Here is a 21792-nt window from a genome sequence, read left to right as displayed (position 1 = left end):
CCTGTAATGCCAGACAGTGAAAGAGCAATGCATGTACTGATGATACTACACAGTCAAAGAACTACGATGAGGTTGTGAAAGTGCATATTTATCCATATGCACTTATATATACATATGTAAGTTCCTGTGTGTATATATATTATGCACGTCCAAAAATAACATTGAAAAACGTTGCAGCAATTAATTATCTTTTTTTCAACACATGAAACATAATAGTTTAACCTCAATAACTACAGGATAACTAATTAAATCTTCTGCAGTGCAATTCAATACAATACACTTAGTGCGAGAAGTTAAGGTTTTGGTATTGAGGAGGCTAATTTCAGATTTCATGGGAAAGGACCAAATACAGGATCACCATAGCTCTGACAAAGCACAAACAAACCTGTTGCCACATACGTGTGAACAGATAAGGACATTTCTTTTTTATTTCTTTTGGTTTTTTTTCTTTTTCTCTCCACAGAAATTGCTAACTTTAACTGTTTGCATTCATGCTCACTTTGATATGTTTCAACACGCATTGCCTGGCACCACTCTGTAAACCATTAACAGCTAAAACTACAAAAAAAGGTGGGCTCCTGTGTTTCAAAGAGGTTAAAAACCTACTGACTGAGCTTTGTACCACCGTAGATGGTCTGCCTGAGTGGAGAACTATTCCAGATGACGTGTGAAGTTCTCTGGGAAAAGTCCTTTGTAAGTATTTGCATCTCTGTACTGAAGCCACTCAGATTCCTTAATGCCTGTCAACCAGCCAGCCTCCTGCAAGGGAAAAAACAGTGTCTCTTTAACTTCATGTGTCCATGCTTCCTTCCTACGAGCTTCAAACCTGAAGATATTTCAGAGCCACATGGCTAATAGGTTTGGTGCTTTGGTTGAAAAGCAGCCTCTGATGTTGCACAGACCGTTTTCTCTGTTCTGCCAGGCCACAGTTTTGCGAGACCGAGTGACTGTGAGCATACACATGCCCACTAGACCACCTATCCCCTAGCTGAACCCAAAAGAGGGTTCAAGAATTCCAGGTCATCCAGCATTACACCAGATCTGCATTTGGGTAAATCTCTCTTGAGACTTTTTCAGAACTTCCACAAAGAATACTGTCACACCTGTGCAGTAAGGGCATGGCGCTGTGCCGGCAACATTACACAATACCAGTGATACAGGAGGGAAATAGCTTTCAGTCAAATATTGTTCCCCTGAGAGCTCTTTTTACTCATTCACATATCAGAAGAAATAGCCTTTCCTGCACCCTCTGGGAGTTACTACCTCTGGAAACACAAATGTTGTTGACATACAACTATTTTTCAAAAAACTCCTGGAAAACTAAACTGGAATTTGACACCCAAAGCTGCAAAGCAAACCCACATCCCAAGCAACTGAAAGAAGTATTTCTTATTGGAAAATGCTGGGTTCTCTCAAGTTGTAACAGTTATGTCTGGAACAAAATAAATTCAGTAATTTTTTAAAATGTTCAACCTATTCTCACCTCACTAATTCTGTGCTTTGTTCCTTTAGGAACAGGAGCCAGAGCAAAGACACAGGGAAATTTCTAATGCTGCCATATTATTATTGCACAGAGCATATATTATTTTAATATGCTGCTATATTATTATTGCAAATGAGGATATAGGGTAACATGAACAGATCTTCATAGTCAACACCAAGGCATGACTGCTCAGTTGCTGCATGACAACTGGCTCTCAGCCCCAAAATGAGCATCACTAAAGGTACAGCTTATGCACAGCACTGGCTGGGTACATGTTTTTGAAGCGTGTGGAGTATCAAAGTGAAAGGAGAAAGGAACTATGGCTTTTGACCACAGGCAGGGTGGACTGTAGAAATGAACCAACATTTTCACTGGATAATAGACCTTCACTCAATCTCATGGAAAAATTGAACCCCCTGGGTGGGTTCGCTTTGAGTGGGTAACACAGGCTCATGGTACTGGCTGTAGAATTATGGATTTAAATGGGTCAATTTTTAAGGAGAATAAAGAATAACAAAGATAAAAAGACTGTATATAAATCAACAAAGTACCTGCCAAAAGACAAAAAGACTAAATTTTATGGTGAGGCTAAACATTAAGGGCAAATATGTACTGAGTAATAAAGGTATGGCCAGAATAGTTTCAAGAACCATGAATACATAAAGCTTTATCTTCTCCATCATTGCACACAATTTACTCCAATTAATGCTAATGGAATTTCAATGTACACCACAAGAGAAGAATATACTTCGTGGATTCACTAAGCGAAGATTAAGCCTATTTAACAAATAACATCCTAAGGAAAACAGGCTGCAAAAAGAGTGCAGATTTGGCTGTCCTTACACCAGTGTCCTGTTTTACAAGTACTGCTAACAGAATCAGTTGAACGGTCTGTGAGGTAATATGTGGCATAATTTGCGTAAGGATAACAGAACCGTTCCCTGTATAAAGCAAAAAGTGCCCCACTGAAGTAAAAACCTTTTAATTTTTTTAAAAAACCCCACCCCAACCAAAATCCAAACACAAAAACCCCACTCCATTTCTCTTGTCTTGAAAGAAAGCTCAGCTAAGATGACGAATGCAGATTGTTATCTAACTTTGGATAGCATCGACCAACAAAACTAATTCATAGCCCTCAGCACTCACACGTGCTCAGGGCACTTGTATTTAGAGCTATTTTAAAAAACGTTCTTCATTCAGAGCAGTGCTCTTTCCTGCCTCACAAGGCAGGATCCAGTCCCCTACCTCTAAACCCTGAAATTAAGGGGAAACCTTCAGCAACACTACTGGCACTAAACAGATGCCCAGTGATGCAGCTGGTGCTCACAGTGTGTACCATGGTCTTCTCTTTTAAAGCAGTGGCCAGAAATCAATTCACATAACTGCAATTCAATACATGGAATAAAACAGAAGAAAAAATTAAAACAAAATCAGATATCTTAAATGAAACTAAACTAGTGTTTAATTCAGGCTCATGCTTCCAGAGGGCAGAGTTAGTTTTGGAGGCACGCAGCACACATTGCAGCACTACCCAACGTCTTGGCTGTGAGGCACCAGAAGTTGTGTGCAGTCTCAGTACTCTTTGTGGGTTGTATTTCTCCTAATCCCTCTGTAAAAACTCTGAACATCTAGGGACCCTGTAATCAGTTCTGCTGCAACGTGAAGACAAGATGATATATGTAACATCACAATTGCAATTTGTAATTCATCTTCCGTATTAAGTCCTGCGCTTGTATGAGCATATAAAATCTATTGCAAAGTAACATAAAAAAAACCCTGGAAAGCATTCTGAGGTCAGGTTCTGTTAGTAGCATGTATCTATAACTTCAGCTGTAGTCAACTGTACCTTTAGTCTCAAATGGAACTACGCACAAAAACAAAATTCACGCTTTCTAATAGTAATGACATTTTGGATACACATTTCCCGTTGACCCTAATATGTGAGAAATACAATGAAACCCAGGAAAACGTCCACAGAAACCCCCACATGTTTTTACCTGATCAGCTGTGGTTTCAGAAGGAATTACTAGTAGGATATCTCCTCGTTTTAAATTAAGCTCGTCACTATTAGCTGCCTCGAAATCGTGTAGAACTTCAACCTGAAGAAAACACCACCAAACACAGAGACAAGATCTAAGTGGAGACATTTTCTCAAAATTCTCTGTTAAATATTTATTGGGGGGGCGAAGGAGAAAGAATAACGTGCCTTCTTTATGCCAATATATGTCTACAGGTAGGCACGTTCAAAATCATTAATGTTGACATTGGTCGTGTCAAAGCTTTCTGTTCATATCCTTGGATATGAAGAGAGACTACCACAGGAAACCTGAGATCCTTTCCTAAGGCCACAAGATCTCAAGGACAGATGATACTGCAACACCCCACAAGTCCTGCCTCTCAGACAAGCCCTGCCACCCTTATTTCTTCTGTGTAAGGAATGTGCTTTCATTCCCCACTATCACTACTAGATCAGAGAGAGGGATGACAGGATTTTGCAAATAAACTTAGGAAAGACTCCCAGGAACTGGTATTTCAGTCTCTCACTTATTGGGTTTTGTGGCCACTGGGTATTAGTCTCACAGTAAACAGCCACGGAAATTTGAGTGGGCTGTACAGCACCAATTTCAATAGCTGATCAAAGAGGTGGGTAATGGTAACCCTACCTTATGTTTGCCTTGAAAAGAGCCCCCATTTACTGGCAGGTGGACATGCCAAATATACCTGTCTTTCAAAGGGGCCACTGTTGAAACATTGTCAGGATCAACATGCTGTTGTGAACAGACCATGTTAGCTAAATGGCTCTACCTCCTTAAGAGATAGGATATTCTAATTTTCTCAAAGCACAGCCAGTGCCACGGTAACTCTGTAATAATGAAAGAAAATGGTCCCAAGAACCAGATGGCAGACATATATTCTGCTTCTCCTTATTTATGTGTCCTGGTTTTGGTCAGGAAGGAGTTAACTTCTTTTGTAGCAGCAGATGGAATGCTGTGTTTCAGTGTTAAAATGGAAGCAGTGCTGATAACACCCTGATGTTTTTAGTTGTGGTCAAGAAGTCAAGGACTTTTTCAGCTCTTCATATTTCTCTATTAATGAGAAAAGAGGGGACAAAGCCAGGACAGGTGACCCAAACTGGACAATTATGTCATACTCAGTATAAAGGGGGGCTGATGGGAGGAGGAGAGGGTGGCTCCAGGATGCGCAGTTTTTGGGGGACGGCCGGGTTCCGGGACGACTCTGGGTTGCACGGCCTGAGTTGTGTGGTTTGGTGAGAAACTGCACTGTGTATCAACAGTTTCATATATTTTTTGCTCTAAAGTCCTGTTAGCATTGTTATATTTTATCTTTCTGCTATTCTAGTAAACTATCCTTATCCCAACCCACGGGCTTTTGGTTTCTTGGTTTTGGGTTGTTATTTGCCCCTTCCTTTTCCCTTCCCTTGCCTCACCCCCCTCCCCCCCCCCCCCCCCCACTTCTCCCCCTGTTCTTTTCCTTTAAAGAGCAGGCAGCTGCGTGGATCTCGGCTTTCAGCCGGGGTAAAACCACGACATTATGTCTGACCCAAGAGAGTATGATGAAAACCAGAAGATGAACTATGTCAGCATGTCTGAGTCAATCGCACGATCCTGTTCACCCTTACCTTAATGTTATTCTCAAGCTTTGCTAAAAATAGTGAGTGATGAGAACAGACCAAGAAGAATGGCATACTTACGTAGTGCTCTGGGACTAATTAGTCTCAACTATGCAAATTATAATAGGAAGCATGTAAGGCTCATCCATCCTCAAGGAGCTTTTCTGCTGCTCAGTGATTCTGAAGTGAGAAGCATGATCAAAGAACCCTGTGTACCAGGAAGCCCTATAGGTCTTGCTACCCAAGAAGATAATTTCTCTTATGCCTCATTAAACTTTTCTGTTCTATTACCCAAACAGTTTATAACCACAATATTACTGAAGTCACAGAACGACACTTTAGCGTCATTACCATTAATTGTAGAAGTCCCATGTGTTTCAGTAGATACATTTTCAGGCCAGAAAAATTAAGAGGTGTTAAATATTCATAGAATCACAGAAGGCTTTGGGTTGGAAGGGACCTTAAAGATCAAATATATTGTTGGCATATCAAATATATTGCTAGCATACATTATTTTTATATATATACTAATATATATATTACTGATTAATTCTGTGGCAGCATAGTTTTACTCAATATATTCACTGTCAGTAGTAACTTGGTGAGAAGAAAAGGTTATTTTACTTCAATGAGTCTTACAGCTACGTTTTTTGCACAGCAAGAAAGGTGTTTAAAGAATGTTTGAAGCAACAAAACAGTGTTAAAAGTTGTGTTTGTGTCTGGCTGTTAAACTAAGCACCCTTTGGCCTCAAGTACTTATCACCTGCCTGCGCAGGCAGCCACATCCACACAAGCTGGATCTGAAGGATGTCCAATAGAAGAATGAAGAAACAAACCTTGAAGAGAAAGCCAGGTGGCATTTCCGAAGCTGCGTCTTCTGCTGGAACAGACTGATCCTGAGCAGAGGCAGCCTGTGTTTCTTCAGTGTGTTTCTGCTCACTTTCAACCTGTGAAGTTTCACTGAGAGAAGTGCCAGTGCTCTGAGCACCCATCTCTGATGTGGCATCTTTGGACTCGTTCACCAAGACTTCATGTTCTCCTTCCCCTTCATTGTTTGATGCTGGCTCTATTATTACGGAAGGGATGCTGCTGACCTTTTCCTGGGGGGAAAAAAACCCCAAACAAAACCCAAAAGCAGAGTATTTACCACTTTATTTCAATGAGGAAACAATTGTTTATTTACTGAACAGGGCAAATACAGGAAAGAGGATTTATTTCTTCTCTGCAGTGGATTCTTACATTAAGATAGAACCCAGTACTTGTGGGAGAAAGTAAAGGAATTATCACATCCCTGTTTTCACTGTTTCCCTCAGTCCTCCTAAATCTGCTTTCTATGTTACCAGAAATTATTTCAGTAAATAGTAAAAATAGCAGGTACTTTGTGTTTCATTTTTAATGTGCATGGAAATTAACAGGCCTTTCTCCTCCTCCCTGCTCTTAACTTTGTGCGGGTTTGGGTCAAGCCACAAGTTCTAGGAGTCACTGTCCTATAATTCTTTGATAATTCAAGTCAGTGGAACAATAGTGATATAAAGCTAATGAAAGAAGGAAAGATGACCTATTTCTTTGACTGATTGAGGGGATTTCTCCCGATTTACAGCAATACAACTAGGAACAGAGAAAGCAAAAAGGCTAAGTAGGTAACATCTGACCAATCAAAAAGCCTAGAACAAAAAGCATTTAATTGGAGCATCCAAGCTTAAAAGAAAATGTTCACCAATACTCTGCTAGAGCATCCTATTCTGGTACACAGAAGAAATGCAATATGCAATGACAGGGGGTTGCAACCATCTGCCCAGTTGCAGGATCTGCTCTAGTAGCTAGTCCCAAAATTCTCAGAGGTCACAGAACGCAGCAGGCCAGATGCAGGTACATAGTTTGACCCCTGTGATTTACATAGAATAAAGTAATGCTGTTGATGGGACATGGTGCCAGGAGACATGAAAAATCCATTACTTTCTCTGCCTGTTCCTCCATAAGACCTTATGAGGTTATGTGAGAAACCTTGTCTCCACAGAGGAGTACACAGACAGCAGTAGGAGGGGGAGCCCAAACAATACCCTGTCCATACAGCTCTCAGGCCCATCACAAAAGCCATCTGCCCATTAAGGCCCATCTCCACAAGCGTGGGGGAACACAGAAACATAGAGGGAAGTGAAACCCAAATTAAGAATGGATATGCTACGTGGACACCTCCCAGGACTATCCCAGGAGACTCTCACCCTTGCTACTGTTTGGACCTGGTGGCCTTGACACACTCAGGCCGCTGGATATGTACTAACACACTCTCCCATACGTTAGCACAAGTTACCTGAGACACATCAGTCTCCTTTTCTTCTCCCTGAGTTTCGTCACCTTCAGCAACACCCTCCTGCTCAGCAGTAGCAGCGCCGTCACCAGCTCCTGCTGCCACAGCTGCACTGTCTTCTGCTGCCACTGCCCCCTCAGTGACCAGCACTCCCTACAAACAAGAGGAGGGAGAAATATGATTATCTGCTCAAGGGACTGCAGACCAGCCTCTGCTCTGAAGCTTCCTTGAGTGGTGCCAATCTATGGCCTTGCTTTCATTGTGGTTTCTCCTGATCTGCAGGAGAGCAGCACTGGAGGCTGCCCTCATGCCCTGATGCACCATGTGGGGAGCACAGAGGTGGACTTGCACGGTTGAGATGATTAACAGTTCGGAGAGACACACTTATGGAACTTCACTAGGCACATTTATTAGAGTACTCAGGTGTTACTGGTGAACTAACAGTTTTCTAAGGCTCTACTATTTTTTTTCTTCCCTCTTCAAGTTGTATTGTATAAAAAATTCACCATGGGTTTCTGCTGAGGAGAAGGAGCTTGCAAGCTGTCCAGGGGTTCATAAGACCCTGCTAGTGGAGTCCACTCTTAGGAAGATGCTACAAGCCTTCTCCTGCCACTATCACCTACCTTTAGACCTGGGTAGGCTTCAAAAATATTACTTTAATTACACATTCCTTTCTAATTAAGAGACTGACAAATCTGTCTATATCAGCAAGGAAATATATTATGCAGATGGATAAAGATCAGAAATTCACAGATTCCACCACATATCAGAAGAAAGTATAACCATAAATTCTACAGCTAGGTCAGTATAAGAAAGAGAAACATACATTAATGCTCATTCAGTCTGGATATGACTATTTGTGATCAGTCCATGTGGAAAGCTAATGTCTGTTTTGTTTCAGTATCCAGAAAGGGTGATAGAAAAGTTCCTGCCTATAGTGCAATGCTGAATGATTTGTCCAGCAGAGACTGTTGTAATCTGTGTATCACTCCAATACTTGCATTAGTATATACTGGTGTATGCTTACAGTACCATACTGGTTACATGGTTACAGTTAATCTTAAGGCTCGGTGGGTGGAAGGCAATCCAATTAACTACAATGTGGAATTTTTAATGTACGGCAGATAGATAGAAGAAAAATTGTTTTCTAAGTACCAGTGTCAAGCTACAGTTAGCAGGAATATCTCTGATCTCCAGTTAACAGCCTAATACTCTTTGTTTCCTCAGTTTATCTTTCCCCCACCAATGAGGCTAACCCTGCTAGCTGAACTCGAACTACCTGCAGATGTTCATAGGCACTCTTCAGGCACTGTTTTGTAGCAATATCTAATATTCAGCACTACTCCTTTTCATGGCTGTTAACTGATGTGATAAAATTCTTCCGGAGTCCTTGAAGGCAGAAAATACTGTAGGCTTTGGTAGAAATCACTAGAGAAATTTTAGTTTAAATTGAAAATGCTGCTGATGTAGGATGCCCTATTGTAAAAAGAAGTAGCATCAAATGACATGGGCAGAAGTTGACCTCTTCTCCTGTGACTTGTAAGATATGAAAGCCTGCCACTCATAGTATTAACCAATTTTTGTAGCTCTGACCCAAGAAGATATTCAAATAAAAGATGAGTGTAAAAGCCCTGGAAGAGGCTAGCAGGAAAGAGAGGGGAACAGAGTACATATCAGATTGATTTTATACCATGTGCATCTAACAGCATGCTGCAGAAATTGATCTTGCTGTCTGTTGTGATTAGGATCAACACTTCTTTTCTATTTATTGGATTTGTACAGCCCATTTTATTTCAATGAGGAGGAGAATGCTAATTTACATGAATCAGCTCTCAAACGCCCTGCAGTGAAAGGGTGATGCACTTACAGGCTGTAGCCATGAGTCACTGAGCATATACCACAGCTCACAACTGCATAATCATTTTTTCTTGTGCCTTACGAGTACAAAAACAATGCAAGCTAGATGGTTAAAAAAGCTTTTACAAAAGTGCAGGTGAGATAGCACAGAATGAACCTATCAGCCTCAAATATATTGGATTAGTACAGAAAAAAAAAAAGAGGGAAGGTCATCCCACTGAATTTACATCCAGCTGTGGAGAACCACATACTTGCAGACACAGTTACCTGTATTACCTTACTTCATATTGACAATCAATCCTACAAACCTTTTTTCTGTAAGTCATCAGGGCAATGAGGCTGGAGGGCAAAACACATGAGGAGCAGCTGAGGGAGCTGCTGATGTTTAACCTGGAGAAAAGAAGGCTGAGGGGAGACCTTATCACCACCTACAACTACCTGAAGGGAGGTTGTAGAGAGGTGGGCTGTCTTCAGCCAGATGACAAGGGGATAAGCAAGAAGCTGCGCCAGGGCAGGTTCAGATTAGATGTTAGGAAAAAAAATTTCACTGAAAGAGTTGTCAGGGCCTGGAACAGGCTGCCCAGGGAGGTGGTTGAGTCACCCTCCCTGGATATGTTTAAAAGATGGGTGGATGAGGTACTTAGGGATATGGTTTAGCATAGGATGGGAACGGTTGGAGTCTATGATCTTAAAGGTCTTTCCCAACTTTGTAGTTCTGTGATCAATAACATTAGACCTAATAATATTCCAAATTAGCTCTCTTTAAGGGTACTATTGAAATGTGGCTTTGTCCTATCATACCAACCACACAGGAGACAAAGAAAGGGTCACAAGGGCTGCCATAGAACCACCACTCCACTGTTTCAATCGCAGCAGTTGTGAACACTGCTTTACCCGTGGTGCAGCCGATTCACACAGCTGCACTCTCTTATTAACAGCGCTGTCAGCTCCACATGATGCCACCAGTTTGGAAGCAGCAAGAACAAGCCCAGAGAAAGGAGAAGGAGGGGTACTGAGCATGATGCTGCAGGGTCTGCCAGAGGAGTTCCCTTGAGCTATGCCAGTTTTCCAGAGCTGAAGATCTCACCACATGGCTGGATTTAGAAAGGGGACTGGGTAATTTTTATGACAGTTGGTTATAATTGCAGCTAAGCTAGCTAATATAAATGACAAGAAGAACTAATCATTGTGCTTAGGGAATACATCAATTGCTTGCAAAGTCTTGGAAGACTTTTGGGGTACTACTGAACAATTTGTTATGCAAGTTACAAAGGGACCACCCTCCACTGGAGGCCAGATATCAGCTTCACAAATAGCCTGATCTCTTATGTCAGTGCATACAGTAATGCTGCTATTTTAAACAGAATATAGGGTCAAACTCACCAGATAAGAGACCTCAACTTTATAAGGACAAGTGGTGTCAGAAAGAAGGGGAGAGATTTCAAAGACTTAAGCCTTGGTGCTTACAAAATAGCGAGGAATTTCTTAGGCCAGAGTTGTTGGGAGTAACAGGCCAGCACTAGAGAAGCAACGCAACACACTCTTGCTCTCTGTCTATACCAAGCCGAGCTTGATCTACCACTCCCACCCTGTGCTTTCTTGATAATGTAATTCCTCTGGTTTCTGTGTGGATATGGCAGCGCTGGTGAGGAGTGCAGCACCGGTGAGTTCCAAACTTGTTTCCCAGGGACACTGGGATACACTGGAGGCACAGATATATCCTTGACTATAGCTGAGCTAATGATGTTTGACAGCAGGGTAACAAACCCAAGCTTGGACAGCTGGACATACCATGTTCTGAAACCAAACAGATGGTTTTGTATACACTGCGGGACCAAAAGTAGCAACAACAAAAAAAGGAGGTTGTCAGCACCTTGAGATGCAAATCCTCAGTGATTAATAACAATCCCTCTCCCAGCCCCTACCTCTATCCCTGCATGTGCTGATGCCATTCATCATGTGCTGGTCTCTGCACGTTTGAACACATTATCATTTCACATTAGCATGGAAAAATTCAGTGTGTCATTTTATCACCTCTGAAGAAATATAAGCAAAATAAAGGCATTCAGGTCCACACATGCACAGCTTAAAATATGCCAGTGAGCTTTTCAGTTGCTTTGTAATTTGATTTTAACTGCATCTAACTTGATGTTGGATTTATGCTTCAGCAAACAAACTCATAACGTGATTATTTTCAAATATCTGTTTTAGTTCAGGGCATTCTGTGCTAGGAAAAATAAATGATTTATCAACTTTTTTTATTTTTTATAAAGATGCTTGCAGGAAGGCTAGGCAACCAAATTTATGCAAAGTATAAAAGCTGCTGGGAAACAACATTATTGCTCCCTCCACCACGGAGCTACTTTGCTGCCCCGAGACATTTATCACTGTGCTGCTGCAACAGGCAGTTTCTAAAGCAGGTCCTGCACTGAATGAGAGGTGCGAGGTGTTAGAATGTATCTTGCAGATATAGATATACCTGTGCATAGCTAAAGTAGATACCACAGCTAGATCATGGGTGCATCATATCGGCCTGGATATTGGTAACATGCACATGACAAATGTACTTTTTGCCACAATTCTCTTGCAGATATTAAGGCACAATCACAGTCTCAAGGCTGTTCGTATGTACCTTGCTTTCTTTCTCAGCAACTCCAGTTGTCTCCTTATCCCCTGCCTTGACACTGTCCTGTATAGAAAGGAAATCGGGTCATCACCTTAGTCATGCTGAGGCAATGGCTGCAGAGAAATTGGCGATAATGAAGCTTAATGGAAACACAGTGTGTATGGGATGTGATGAAATGAATGGCTGGGGCTAAATGGGATAGTATATAGCAAGCAGAATGATTCTTACTGCCACATATAATCTGAAATCAAAGTAGTTATAGGCTAAAAACCAACAAATTAAGCCTTTTATGTAGTTCATTGTCATCACACTGCAAATGCTAAGGACAATTTTATTTACTTTTATTCACATAATAGCACCAGATTGGAAGAATTCTTCAGTAAGCAACAACCCACAACGCTGCTGACTTTGCAGTTTCCAGGAAGGTCAAATTTATCCCACCCAAGACTCAAACTGCTCCCGTTATAACCTGCTCCTGCCCCTGCAACTCACCAGGTTTTCAAGGCAAACTCTCTAAACCACTTCTTCTGCTCTTGCCGGACTGCAACTCGCTTAAAGGGGCTGTTCAAAAGAGGTGTGTCACAAAGTTAACAACTCTGTTTCAGTATCACCTTTCTCTAGGTGGGTATTCAGTGCACAGCAGGTGCCTAAAATTGAATGACATCTGACACCCATTTAGCTGTTGGAGAGGAAGAGTGCACTGTACAGTAATTGCATCCCCCAAACAGTACTTTTTACAGCACAGATGACGTCTAACACTACGTCTTTTCAACAGTCAAAATCCCAAAATGTAAGCTTGGTTCGGAACAGTTGGAACTGCTTTTTTCCCAACTCCCTGTGGGGAAAGGCTGTTTCTAGAGATGCTCTGCTGAGGAAAAACAAAGCAAAGCCTCATTATGGAAACCCCCTTTGCAAATAAACAGTGAGGCTGCTTTGCAAACACAGCTAAGTTAGATTTTTCTACAGAGCTGTAAGGTTGAAGTCAAGTTATACAAAGATATATCAGGGCATGGTAAATTAGACTGTCTGCTTTAGCAATCAGAAATTAGGAGACCTCAAGTGCTCAGTGCACTTGTCTTCACACGCCCACAACTGTCACTCCAAAATTTCTACAAGTTTCAGCTAAAGTGGTTGCATGTTTCTTTTTTAATACAAGGATGCTGAGTTATATCCAAACTTCATATCACTCATGTTTTTTTCTAATCTCATCTAATCTTCTGGTATTGCCTACAGTCACCTCATAAGCCCCAAACACATCCAGATGCCAGGGCAAGGTAGCTGCTGACAGTGGTGTTACCACACAAACCTCTCACAGCTTTATCCTGTTAAAGTTACAGTGTTATATAACCTTTTATTTTACTTTCTTCTTTTTTTAATGATTAATCCTTCTTTTTTTCCAAAACTGCCAAGCCTCTGCCGTAGACTTTTCAATTTTATAGTTATGTTTGAGACGACTGCAGAGGGTCTTAAAATAGAAAAAGCAAACATCAATGGCAAACAGAATTATTTCTTACTCTAGAGATGTACACATATACGCAGCCACCCAAAGAAGCCTCACTTAATATTTTTGACAAGAGATGTGCACAGGTATTTCTATTGCCCATAAAAGCTTTACGCCCAACTGTAAGGCAGTAAATACATTCCCTACTTTTACTATTAAAAAGTGCTGAAATTCTGCCATCAGCGGTATTTACAATTTAATTTTCCTTCATAAATGAACATCATCCTGTATTTATAGGCAGCAATGCACCAGCCTCTGCCCTTTTCTTAATAATACCCTGGCAATATTCTCTGGTAAGAATCTCATTAGCACAGCTTTGGGCCTCTTTGCAGAGGAATCTAATATAAACATGTACATATTTTAAAATGAAGACTGTTTTCCAGACTAATTGAAAGCCCAGTTTTGGTGGGAAAGGGGAAAACGAGGACAGCTCCCTTTGCTTCTCAAAGCTTGGGACTTCCCAAAGCTAATTTGACTATTGTGCATGAGTCATATTACTAGCGCTATGCTTTTGCTTTTTTGATTAGCTGTAAACTGGGATTTTGTGGATGGCAGGGTCTGAGGGGAGGGGCACAGCAGCATAACTGGTACCATTTTTAGGGCATGAAAGACTAGTAAAAAGGATGACTGAAATATCATTTGAATAAAGCAACACTCTGGTTCCATAAAGTGAAAAAACATCTGCTTCTTCAACAAAATGAGATTATTCCATGTCAGTTCCCCTCTGTAGACAAGAGCCATATATTTTTAATGGCCTTGTGTTCCAACTTTGCACCTGTGCTTAGCTGCGTGGTTGGAATTTGGAGACAGTTGACAGCCTTCTGTATCTAATAAGGTATTGTTCTCCCAAATGACATCCTTCGCCATTTGGGTACCTTGAGTTGTACCTACAGTGGGATTCAACCATAATTAGACACCCTCAAAGGTGCAGGCTGTTTCCTGGCCTCTGCTGTACTTGCTCAGTGTCTGCAAAGAGCTTATCGGGGGTAGTTTCCTCTATGCTTATACACAACGTCAAACACCATAGTGTTTAGCTGAGTGACTGCTTTACTGGGAGAAGGTCAGACTCCAGGCAGGCATCAGATCCAAAGCATTGAAAGGCTATTTCCATGCTAATGGAGCATAACAAAAGTAAAAAAGCTCATCTCAACTGTTCTCTTAATCTGATCAAGAACTTTGGAGTTCTCAACTCCAAGTACATGTTTCACATCTAAAAAAAGAAAGGGAAATAACAAGATTTCATTAGTTTTTGCTTTATTATAATGACCTCAGGTCATCCTTGTTTGAACGTGAAAAATTGATGTGGTGAGAAGGGTAGTACTATTTGGTTAATGCATTAAATCCTATAGCCTGTATCCTTCGGATTTTACAGCTGCCGTTGGGGATGCTATGGAAATAGAGGAATAATTGTTTCAATGTGCAGAAGGCCCATGCAGTCTTTTAACCATGGTTAATTTTGCTTCTGTTGGTGTACACGGTCATTTTATCCCTTTAATTCCCAAACATTTTGGCCCCTGCCCAAAAAGGATACACTGTTCACAGCTACTAAAAAACCTAACTTTGTTCTGTGACATTTGAGACCTGAAAGACCATAACAAAAATATCTCACACAGCATTTCTGATGAGTTCTTGTAATGAGGTCTGGGCGATCTTGTTCAGGGAGACTAGGAAACAGCAAGTAACTGAATCCAAAACTCCCCATGACCATTCCCTGCCTAATTTAAACAAAAACCCTACCAGAAAATTTACTGTGAATCTCCTTCAATGAAGGAGGCATGCCATAAATCTTCTGGACTAACAGGACATGGACAGAAAACTCACAACAGAAAAATTAACTGATCAGTGGCTGTTGCTCCAAACTAGAAGTTTAACAAATTTGATAAATGTTTTGCAATAAGAAAGTACCTATCAGAATTCTACAACTTCAATTTTAAAGTAAACTGTCACTCATAAAACAAACAAATGCAGAACTGCTGTTGAGAAATGACACTTTCGTATTTTGCAATTCAGCGTACTTTTCCTTAGCTTTGATCACATTTGTTTTTAATCCTAAACTTCAAAACTTTTCTTTGCAAATCCTGGAAAATACTTTCTGAAATAAAATCCCCTCAGAACCAAAGTACAGAATCACTCTGATTAGGAATTTTTAAAATCTATACATATAGATTTGTATATATACATATATACAAATCAGCAAGAAAACTTCAGATTCAAAAACAAACAAGAGCCCAAGTACAAGCATAATCAATACTTGTACTTAATGACTATCGTTTTCCTCTTAGGTTGCTCTTAATTTCCCTAGCTCTTGCACTGTGTTTCTCTCTGCCTCTCTCCCAACAGCTCCCCAGTCCTGTCCCTTGGTAAGTGCAGCTGCTGAAAGACTGTGGACCCAGAACTCCTCACTGACTGACAGGCAGCAAAATGGATCATCTGAAAAGGCTGTGCTGGCTGAGGAGTGGATGCCCAGCGCTGCAGCCACAGACTACCATTTAATTAGTGCTTAAGAAGTGCAAGAGGCTTCTACCATTGCTTTGTCAGTGTGAGCTGGATTCCCTTCAGAAAAACAGTGAACTACTTTTACGATTTTTTTCTTGACTAAATCCTTACAGATAATCAAAATAAACCCATTTATAAACCACCTTTTCAGCTTCATTAATACCCATTCTTCCACATTATTCCCTCCCATTCACTCAGAGGAATAGGTGTGCTCCAGATCAATGACTGATTTCCCATCCCTCCTCTCCCCCACTTCACAGAATCACAAGGTTGGAAGAGACCTTTGAAGATCATCAAGTCCAACTATTCCCATCCTCTGCTAAACCATCTCCCTAAGTACCTCATCTACCCTTTTTCTGAACACATCCAGGGATGGTGACTCAACCACCTCCCTGGGCAGCCTGTTCCAGGCCCTGACAACTCTTTCAGTAAATTTTTTTTTTCTAATATCCAATCTAAACCTGCCCTGGCACAGCTTCCTGCCATTTCCCCTTGTCCTATCTCCTGTCACCTGGCTGAAGAGACCATCGCCTACCTCTCTACAACCTCCCTTCAGGTAGTTGTAGGTGGTGATAAGGTCTCCCCTCAGCCTCCTCTTCTTCAGGCTAAACATCCCCAGCTCCCTCAGCCGTTCCTCATAGGATTTGCCCTCCAGCCCCTTCACCAGCCTAGTTGCCCTTCTCTGCACTTGCTCAAGGATCTCAATGCCCTTTTTATGGTGGGAAGCCCAAAACTGCACACAGTACTCAAGGTGTGGCCTCACCAATGCCAAGTACAGGGGCACAATTACCTCCCTAGACCTACTGTTTTTGATACAAGCCAAGATGCCATTGGCCTTCTTGGCTGCCCGGGCACACAGCTGGCTCATATTCAGCCTGCAGTCAACCAACACCCCCAGGTCCTTCTCTTCCTGATGGCTCTCCAGCCAGCCAACCTCCCCCAAGCCTGTAGCGCTGCATGGGGTTGTTATGTCCTATGTGCAGCACTCTACACCTGGCCATGTTAAACTTCATCCCGTTGGTCTCAGCTCATCGGTTCAGTCTGCTCAGATCCCTCTGAAGAGCCTCCCTAACCTCAGGTAGATCAACACTTCCTCCTAGTTTAGTGTCATCTGCAAACTTACTGAGGGAGCATTCAATCCCTTCATTGAGGTCATTGATAAAGATGTTGAACAAGATCGGACCCAGGACTGAGCCCTGGGGGACACCACTTGTGACCCACCTCCAGCTGGATTTTGTTGCATTCACCACCACCCTTTGGGCCCGGCCCAAAGTTGAGGGTCCATCTGTCAAGGCCAGTGGCAGCCAGTTTCTCAGTCAGAGTGCTGTGAGAAACCGTGTCAAAGGCTTTACTGAAGTCCAGGTAGACTACATCCACAGCCTTCCCCTTGTCCATTAAGCGGGTCACCTTGTCATAGAAGATGATCAGGTTAGTTTGACAGGATCTACCTTTTGTAAACCCATGTTGACTAGGCCTGATCCCCTGGCCATCACACGTGCTGCATGATAGCTCCCAAGATGACCCTCCCCATGATCTTCCCCAGGACTGAGGTCAGACTGACAGGCCTGTAGTTCCACGGCTCCTCCTTCCAGCCGTTCTTATATCTGCCAGCCTCCAGTCAAGTGGAACTTCCCCAGTCTGCCAGGATTTCTGGTAGATGATGGAAAGGGGTTTGGCTAGTACATCTGCCAGCACTCTCAGCACCCTCGGGTGAATCCCATCAGGTCCCATTGACTTGTTAGTGTCTAACTGGCCAAGCAGGTTGCTAATCATTTCCTCCTTAACCATGGGAATTTTGCTGTTCTTCCCCTCTCTGTCAGCCAGTTCCTAAGGATGAGCACTCAGGGAATAACCATCTTTACTATTATAGACTGTTGTCAAGAAGGAATTAAGGGCCTCAGCCTTGTCTTTATCCCTTGTCACTAATGTTCCCTCAGTATCCAATAAAGGCTGGAGATTCTCCTTCACCCTCCTCTTACTGTTAATGTACCTATAGAAGGACTTTTTATTATCTTTTACAGAACTGGCCAGTTTGAGTTCCAGTTCTGCTTTAGCTCTTCTGATTATCTCCCTACATGATCTCACTAAATTCCTATAGTCGGCCCAAGACACCTGACCTTTCTTCCAATGGTCATATTTTTCTCTCTTTTCCCGAAGATCTTCCTGGATCTCCCTACTCAGCCAAGCTGGCTTCCTTCCTTGCCGACTCCTCTTCCAACAGACTGGGACAGCCTGTTCTTGTGCCCCCAAGACTTCCTTCTTTGAGGAGCAACCAACCCTCTTGGGCTCCTCTGACCTCAAGGGCTGCCTCCCATGGAATCATATTGAGCAGCTTTCCGAACAGACCAAAGTCAGCCCTACGGAAGTCTAAGGTGCTTGTTCTGGTGTTTCCCTTTCTTACTTCTCCCAGTACTAAGAATTCTATCAGCTCATGATCACTATGCCCCAGGCGTCCTCCAACCTTCACATCCCCCACTAGGCCTTCTCTGTTTACAAATAACAAGTTCAGCAGGGCACCTTCCCTGGTGGGTTCATTAACCAGCTGGGTCAGGAAGTTGTCTTCCAAACACTACAGGAATCTGCTAGACTGCTTCCTCCCTGCTGTATTGTACCTCCAGGAGACATCCGGTAAATTGAAGTCCCCGATAAGGACGAGGGCTATTGATCGTGAGACTTCTCCCAGTTGTTTAAAAAACAATTAATCAGCTTCCTCCTCCTGGTCAGGTGGTCTATAGTAGACTCCCATCACTATATCTCCCTGATTTTGTTTTCCCCTGATCTTTACCCAGAGGCACTCAACCCTGTCATCACCATACTCCAGCTCCAGGCAGTCAAAACATTCTCTAACATACAGGGCCAGCCCACCTCCTCTCCTACCCAGCCTGTCACGCCTTTATAGTTTGTAACCACTTCCCTCCCTCCTTCTTTATTCCAAACTGTAAAATTTACTCTGACTAGATGTGCAGCTTCTTGGACAAGAGCTTGACAAAACAATGTGCCTCAGACAAGTAGTTCATTCTTTGCCTTATTATAGAGCTGACAAGTTATTACTGTGATTTATGTCAACCAAAACCAGACAGGATAGGGAGAGCCTGGTCTCCAGAGACTGTGGGGCTTTCTTTGTTCAGCTACATTATTGAAGATGGATGATCTTGTAGTCACTTGCTGCACTGTATAAATACTCAAAATTAATGCAAGCATAATAAGAATTAAAGTCTAAATAAGAATTAAAGTCTAAACATAGTGCTGGGGAACACACCAGACTGCTTCCCTCCAAAGCTGCAGTGCTGCTAAATGTCCACAGAGAACAGCAAAGATTTGACAGAGACAGGCATTATCTTCCCTTTCCCCTAAAGTCTTCCAAAACGTCTCACCCAGCAGTTCTCCCCACCCCCCCTTTCCTTCAACAATACTTTTTTTCCCCTTAGGAAGATAGGAGCAAGGGAAGAATGAATTAGGCCAGTGCTACAGCTAAATTTCAACCTGCCTCTTTGTAACATTTCTGCTGGATACCACTTTTTAGTTGCCTGGTACAGACAGCTGGAACCACGCAGACAAATTTGGGATTAATGCTACTCCCCTAAATTAATGACACTACCCAACCTCAAGTCATTGACAAATCACACAAACATAGAATATCCTGAGCTGGAAGGGACACATGAGGATCATTAAGTCCAACTCCTGGCTCCACATACGACCAGCCAAGTCAGAGCATGTGACTGAGTGCATTGCTTCTTGAATTCAGCCAAGCTCAGCGCTGTGACCACTTCCCTAGGGAGCCTGTTCCAGTGCCCAACCACCCTCTCAATGAAGAGCCTCTTCCTAATATCCAACCTAAACCTCCCCTGTCTCATCTTCATACCATTCCCTCAATTTCTATTACTGGTCACCAAAGAGAGGAAATCATCTCCTGTCCCTTTGCTCCCCTTCATCAGGAAGCCACAGACCACGATGAGGTCTCCCCTCACCCTCCTTTTCTCCAGACTGAACAAACTAAAGGACTTTGTCCTCTCCTCATAAGAATTCCCCGTCAGACTCTTCACTATTCTTGTTGCCCTCCTCTGGACACTCTTCAATAGTTTTATGACAACTGCCACAGTTAGGCTAGCAGTGCCTGAGCCACTGCCATTAATGAAAATATTAAACATCAGCTCCAGAGCCAGATCCATGACACACTACAGTAGCTGCATATCTGATAAGTCTTCTTTCTGTCCATGCTCTGTGCTGCCACATCTATAGGTGCCATCTACTTCCACTTTCTTCAGTTAATTTGCATCTACATCAGCTTAATATTGCTTCCCATGTGGCAGTGTATGAAATGCTTACTGAAAACCACATATTTTTAGGATGAATTTGGTATCATCATTGCTATTTAGCAGAGGAAGGCACAGAGGGAATCACCCAAGGCCAAGAGCAGTTCAGCAAGCTGAACTTTGCTCTTCCAAGAACACCTATGGCACTAAACTGTGGTCAATGGTCAAAAAAGCAGAGCTGTACAACTGCCACTGGCTTCTGTGGCAGAGGAACAGATTCACAAAACAGCCCCTTTTTCTGTCCTGGTTTTCAGTAGGAATCTGCACATTAGAAACTTTGACATGCTATTGCCTCAAGGAAGCATGAAAACAGCTTATTAAAAAACAGATGCATTTTTCCTCTAGGGTTTCTTAGCCTGTTGGTATGACTCACTGCCCAGACACTCTGACAGCAGTATGCATAAGAGGAACTTCAGTTGGATGAAAAGGATAATAGATGTTAGTCAGCAAAAAAACCCCACGCCTACCATCTCAGACCACCTCTTAGTTTCTAATGATATTATGGTGCCCTGCTTTGTTGTTATTGCAGAGCTGTCATCTCTTTTCCTTCCATTGTTTTGTGAACGCAGACATGTAAAAATCTCCAAACTGGTACTTGGAGTTTCCTCTTCAGCTCAGAGCTGGGTTCTAAACCCATGAGCTTTCTAGACATTTATATCACAATCACTTGTTTCTGGTATTTCCATGCTCTAGCAAGGACCACACAAGATGCACGCTGGCTTAGAGCTTACAGCTCAGCTTGAAATTAAATGAAAAAAACTGCCAATAAGGTAATTTTAAAATTGCATCAATTGTTTCCCCTTCTGAGGTTCAGCTGGAATCAAACAATCTGTGAAACCATAATCATTCAGCTGAACTTTGGTCTAAAATGCCAATCCTAAGAGGAATGACATTTTAGGGCTGAAAGGAGGGGACAGCTGGAGAGACATCCTGTGACACAGCCGGGCGCTGGGGAAACCTGCGGATGGTGACAATGGGAAAGATGGCTGTAATGAAGCAGGCACATTCACCATGATGGAAGGTGGTTCTGATGAGGCCCAGGGTGTGGCATGGGGGACAGGTCACTCACCACAGCTTGCTCTGCTGGCTCAGCAGGATCAGCAGGGATGGCCTCCTTTTCCACAACAGCAGCAGCAGCAGGGGTTTCCTCAACCTTGTGTTCCCCAGGTGGAGCTTCTTCAGCCTCAGTCTTTTGTTTTATTGATTTTTAAATAGACAGTGAAAAAATTGATGAGGAGCACATGACAGTGGGAGGGAGGAGGCGAATATAAACTGTGCCTGGCACAGTTCAGCTTAAGACTCTATCTTGCTGGGCTTTGCCAGGGAGAAGATGGCAGTTCTTGGCCGTACAGCATCTAAAGGGTATTTTCATCCTCAGTGTTCTATTTGTAAACTGAGCCAGTCTTACATCCCTCCCTTGCAAGGAAAGAAAGCATCAGCTTCCCAAGCAGTGGTGGGGACAGTGCTCAGTTTGCTCAGAAATGCTCCAGAAACTGGTGGCAAGGTCAAGAGTTGAAACTGACACTTGTATGTACCACCCCTGGGCTTCAAATAAGTTTTAAAAATAAGCCCCTATT

The 21792-nt window shown here is 42.5% G+C and overlaps 1 protein-coding gene across 1 annotated transcript in view; it reads right to left on the bottom strand.

Annotated features, from left to right (window-relative positions):
• Positions 1-578: 578 nt before the first annotated feature.
• AMPH (amphiphysin) overlaps positions 579-21792 on the bottom strand; it is a gene marked incomplete at its 5' end in the record, with an annotated part of 110557 nt that continues 89343 nt past the window's right edge. Inside the window, 6 exons of the mRNA XM_084280548.1 lie at positions 579-759; positions 3481-3582; positions 5951-6214; positions 7426-7575; positions 11912-11968; positions 21285-21404. Coding sequence (XP_084136674.1) covers positions 652-759; positions 3481-3582; positions 5951-6214; positions 7426-7575; positions 11912-11968; positions 21285-21404 — 801 coding nt within the window. The 3' untranslated portion in view covers positions 579-651. The remainder of the gene's footprint in view (positions 760-3480; positions 3583-5950; positions 6215-7425; positions 7576-11911; positions 11969-21284; positions 21405-21792) is intronic.

Source organism: Gallinula chloropus (genome assembly GCF_964237585.1).
Source record: "Gallinula chloropus genome assembly, chromosome: 2".
Classification (NCBI taxonomy): Eukaryota; Metazoa; Chordata; class Aves; order Gruiformes; family Rallidae; genus Gallinula; species Gallinula chloropus.
The sequence above is the reverse complement of the archived record's forward strand: the minus strand, read 5'-3'. Positions and strand labels throughout refer to the sequence as shown.